Source organism: Clytia hemisphaerica, unplaced genomic scaffold (assembly GCF_902728285.1).
Source record: "Clytia hemisphaerica strain Z4C2 unplaced genomic scaffold, Clytia hemisphaerica genome assembly, whole genome shotgun sequence".
Taxonomy (NCBI): Eukaryota; Metazoa; Cnidaria; class Hydrozoa; order Leptothecata; family Clytiidae; genus Clytia; species Clytia hemisphaerica.
In genome coordinates, this window is record NW_027104310.1 from 238698 (window position 1) to 241514 (window position 2817).

A 2817-nucleotide genomic window follows, 5' to 3' on the forward strand; every position below is an offset into this window, starting at 1 on the left:
ATACCAGTTGATATAGAGTTGTTGATGGTGTGGGTTAACGGTTTTGCGATGACATAAGCAATATCTTTGAGGTAAAATCAGGTAAATCATCTAACCCAGTAGCCCATTTCCGTTTCAAGTTTTTAAGGTTTGAGTACTTGAATATCAGAAACTCTTGAAAGTTTGAATTTGGTAATGTGGAGATCTATTGGGTGTTGATAGCTCCACAGAAAGTTTTTCAAAGAAAGACTTTTCCTTTAAGTTTTTCGCGATTGAAGAATAAAACTTGCAGAATCCGTCAGATATCGTGTCTTCGTCAGTCGTTGTTTTACCATCAGAGAGATTAAAACTTTTCGTAATAACGTTCGATTTGTTATTGACAGGAAAAATTTTCTTAACGATTTTCCAAAAGCGGTCTGGGTATTAGCATTCTCCTTCAGTTCGTTTTTTAAAGTGATTTCTTTTGGCTCGTATGATTTCATTTTTAACAAAGTTCTTTTTTCGACGATAACTTTGCCAATCATAGTTGTTTCGAGACTTTTTAGCACGTCGGTTTAGCTGGTCGCGAGTATTCATTTGTTTTTTGAGGTCCTCTGTCATCCAAGGTGATGGTTTTCCTTTGATGCGTTTAGTGATGATAGGTGCATGGTTGTTAAGTGTTTCTTTGAGAATCGATAAAAGGTGGGTGAGTGCATTGACAGGACATGTAGTGCTGTAAACGACATTCCAATCAACATTTAACAGTTCATTATTGATTGTGTCAACATTGTATTTTGAAAAATCTCTGCACTTAATAGTTTCTGGTTCATATTTAAAATGGTTCAATTTTCGACAGCAAGCAACAATATCATGATCACTCATACTACAATTAATAACTTGGGAGTACGAGATGTTTGATGCGTTAGTTGTTAAAATAACATCGATCAAAGTAGCTGTTGTTTCAGTTATTCTAGTTGCCTCTTTGATTAATTGATTATAGCCATTTAATAAAAACAGTTCCTTTAACACTTTATGATCATCTTTAGAGAGATAATTGACGTTAATATCTCCCATGATAATTGTTTCTTTTTTCTCATTGTACATAGAATCGATGATATTTGTCAAAAGTTGTTGAAAGTTTTTTGACAGATATTTTGAAGAATCCGGGGGTCGATAAATGGTATTGAAAAGCCAAGATCTGCTTTTATTTGGTTTGATTTCAATACAAATACTTTCAATTTCAGAGTGTTCAAGATCTTTCCTGATGTCATAGTTTAAATTCGATTTTATATAAACTCCAACTCCTCCTCCGGTGCCTTTATCTCGTGTTTTATAAATGAAGTCATACCCCTGAATATCGAAAGTTTTTGTATCAGATTTGTATGATGAGAAAAAAGTCTCGTTTTGTGTGTTGTCATTTTCGTCCTCGTCTGTGTTTACAAAAATTTCGTTCAGTGCAAATATATCGATTTTTGTTGTGAGTAAGAGATTTTTAAGTTCGTCAAAACTCCCTTGTAATCCACGAATGTTAAGGTTAAAGATTTTCAACCCTTTGGTGTTGCAAAACCTCATAGTATCTTCGATCAAACCATTATAAGGTCCAGGACAACGTTCGATATCTCCACAATAAAATTTGTCCACGATTAATCATCGACATGTCCGGTCATAAGATCAGGTGTTTAGAAATTGATCCAAATACAACGAGGGGACTGAGAACTAGCCAAACTTTGCCAAACTTTGCAATTTTCGTGTTTTGAGTCCTAAATAAGGGAATTTCCCTAATTAGCATCGAGACCACGCCCTTTTTGTCAATAAATTTTGTCCACGATTAATCATTGACATGTCCGGTCATAAGATCAGGTGTTTAGAAATTGATCAAAATAAAACGAGGGGACTGAGAACTAGCCAAATTTTGCCAAACTTTGCAATTTTTGTGTTTTGAATCCTAAAAAAGGGAATTTCCCTAATTAGCATTGAGGCCACGCCCTTTTTATCAATAAATTTTGTCCACGATTAATCATTGACATGTCCGGTCATAAGATCAGGTGTTTAGAAATTGATCCAAATACAACGAGGGGACTGAGAACTAGCCAAACTTTGCAATTTTCGTGTTTTGAGTCCTAGATAGGGGAATTTCCCTAATTAGCATCGAGACAACGCCCTTTTTGTCAATAAAATTTGTCCACGATTAATCATCGACATGTCCGGTCATAAGATCAGGTGTTTAGAAATTGATCCAAATAAAACGAGGGGACTTAGAACTAGCCAAACTTTGCCAAACTTTGCAATTTTTGTGTTTTGAATCCTAAATAAGGGAATTTCCCTAATTAGCATCGAGGCCACGCCCTTTTTGTCAATAAATTTTGTCCACGATTAATCATCGACATGTCCAGTCATAAGATCAGGTGTTTAGAAATTGATCCAAATACAACGAGGGGACTGAGAACTAGCCAAACTTTGCCAAACTTTGCAATTTTTGTGTTTTGAATCCTAAAAAAGGGAATTTCCCTAGTTAGCGTCGAGGCCACGCCCTTTTTATCAATAAATTTTGTCCACAATTAATCATCGACATGTTCGGTCATAAGATCAGGTGTTTAGAAATTGATCCAAACTCAACGAGGGGACTGAGAACTAGCCAAACTTTGCAACTTTCGTGTTTTGAGTCCTAGATAGGGGAATTTCCCTAATTAGCATCGAGACAACGCCCTTTTTGTCAATAAAATTTGTCCACGATTAATCATCGACATGTCCGGTCATAAGATCAGGTGTTTAAAAATTGATCCAAATACAACAAGGGGACTGAGAACTAGCCAAACTTTGCCAAACTTTGCAATTTTCGTGTTTTGAGTCCTAAATAAG

The 2817-nt window shown here is 35.6% G+C and overlaps 1 protein-coding gene across 1 annotated transcript; it reads right to left on the bottom strand.

Annotated features, from left to right (window-relative positions):
• Positions 1 to 402: 402 nt before the first annotated feature.
• Positions 403 to 1530, bottom strand: LOC136817526 (uncharacterized). The gene has a single exon (XM_067073853.1). It carries the CDS (start codon positions 1528 to 1530, stop codon positions 403 to 405), a length of 1128 nt encoding a protein of 375 aa, XP_066929954.1.
• Between the last annotated feature and the right edge of the window lie 1287 nt (positions 1531 to 2817).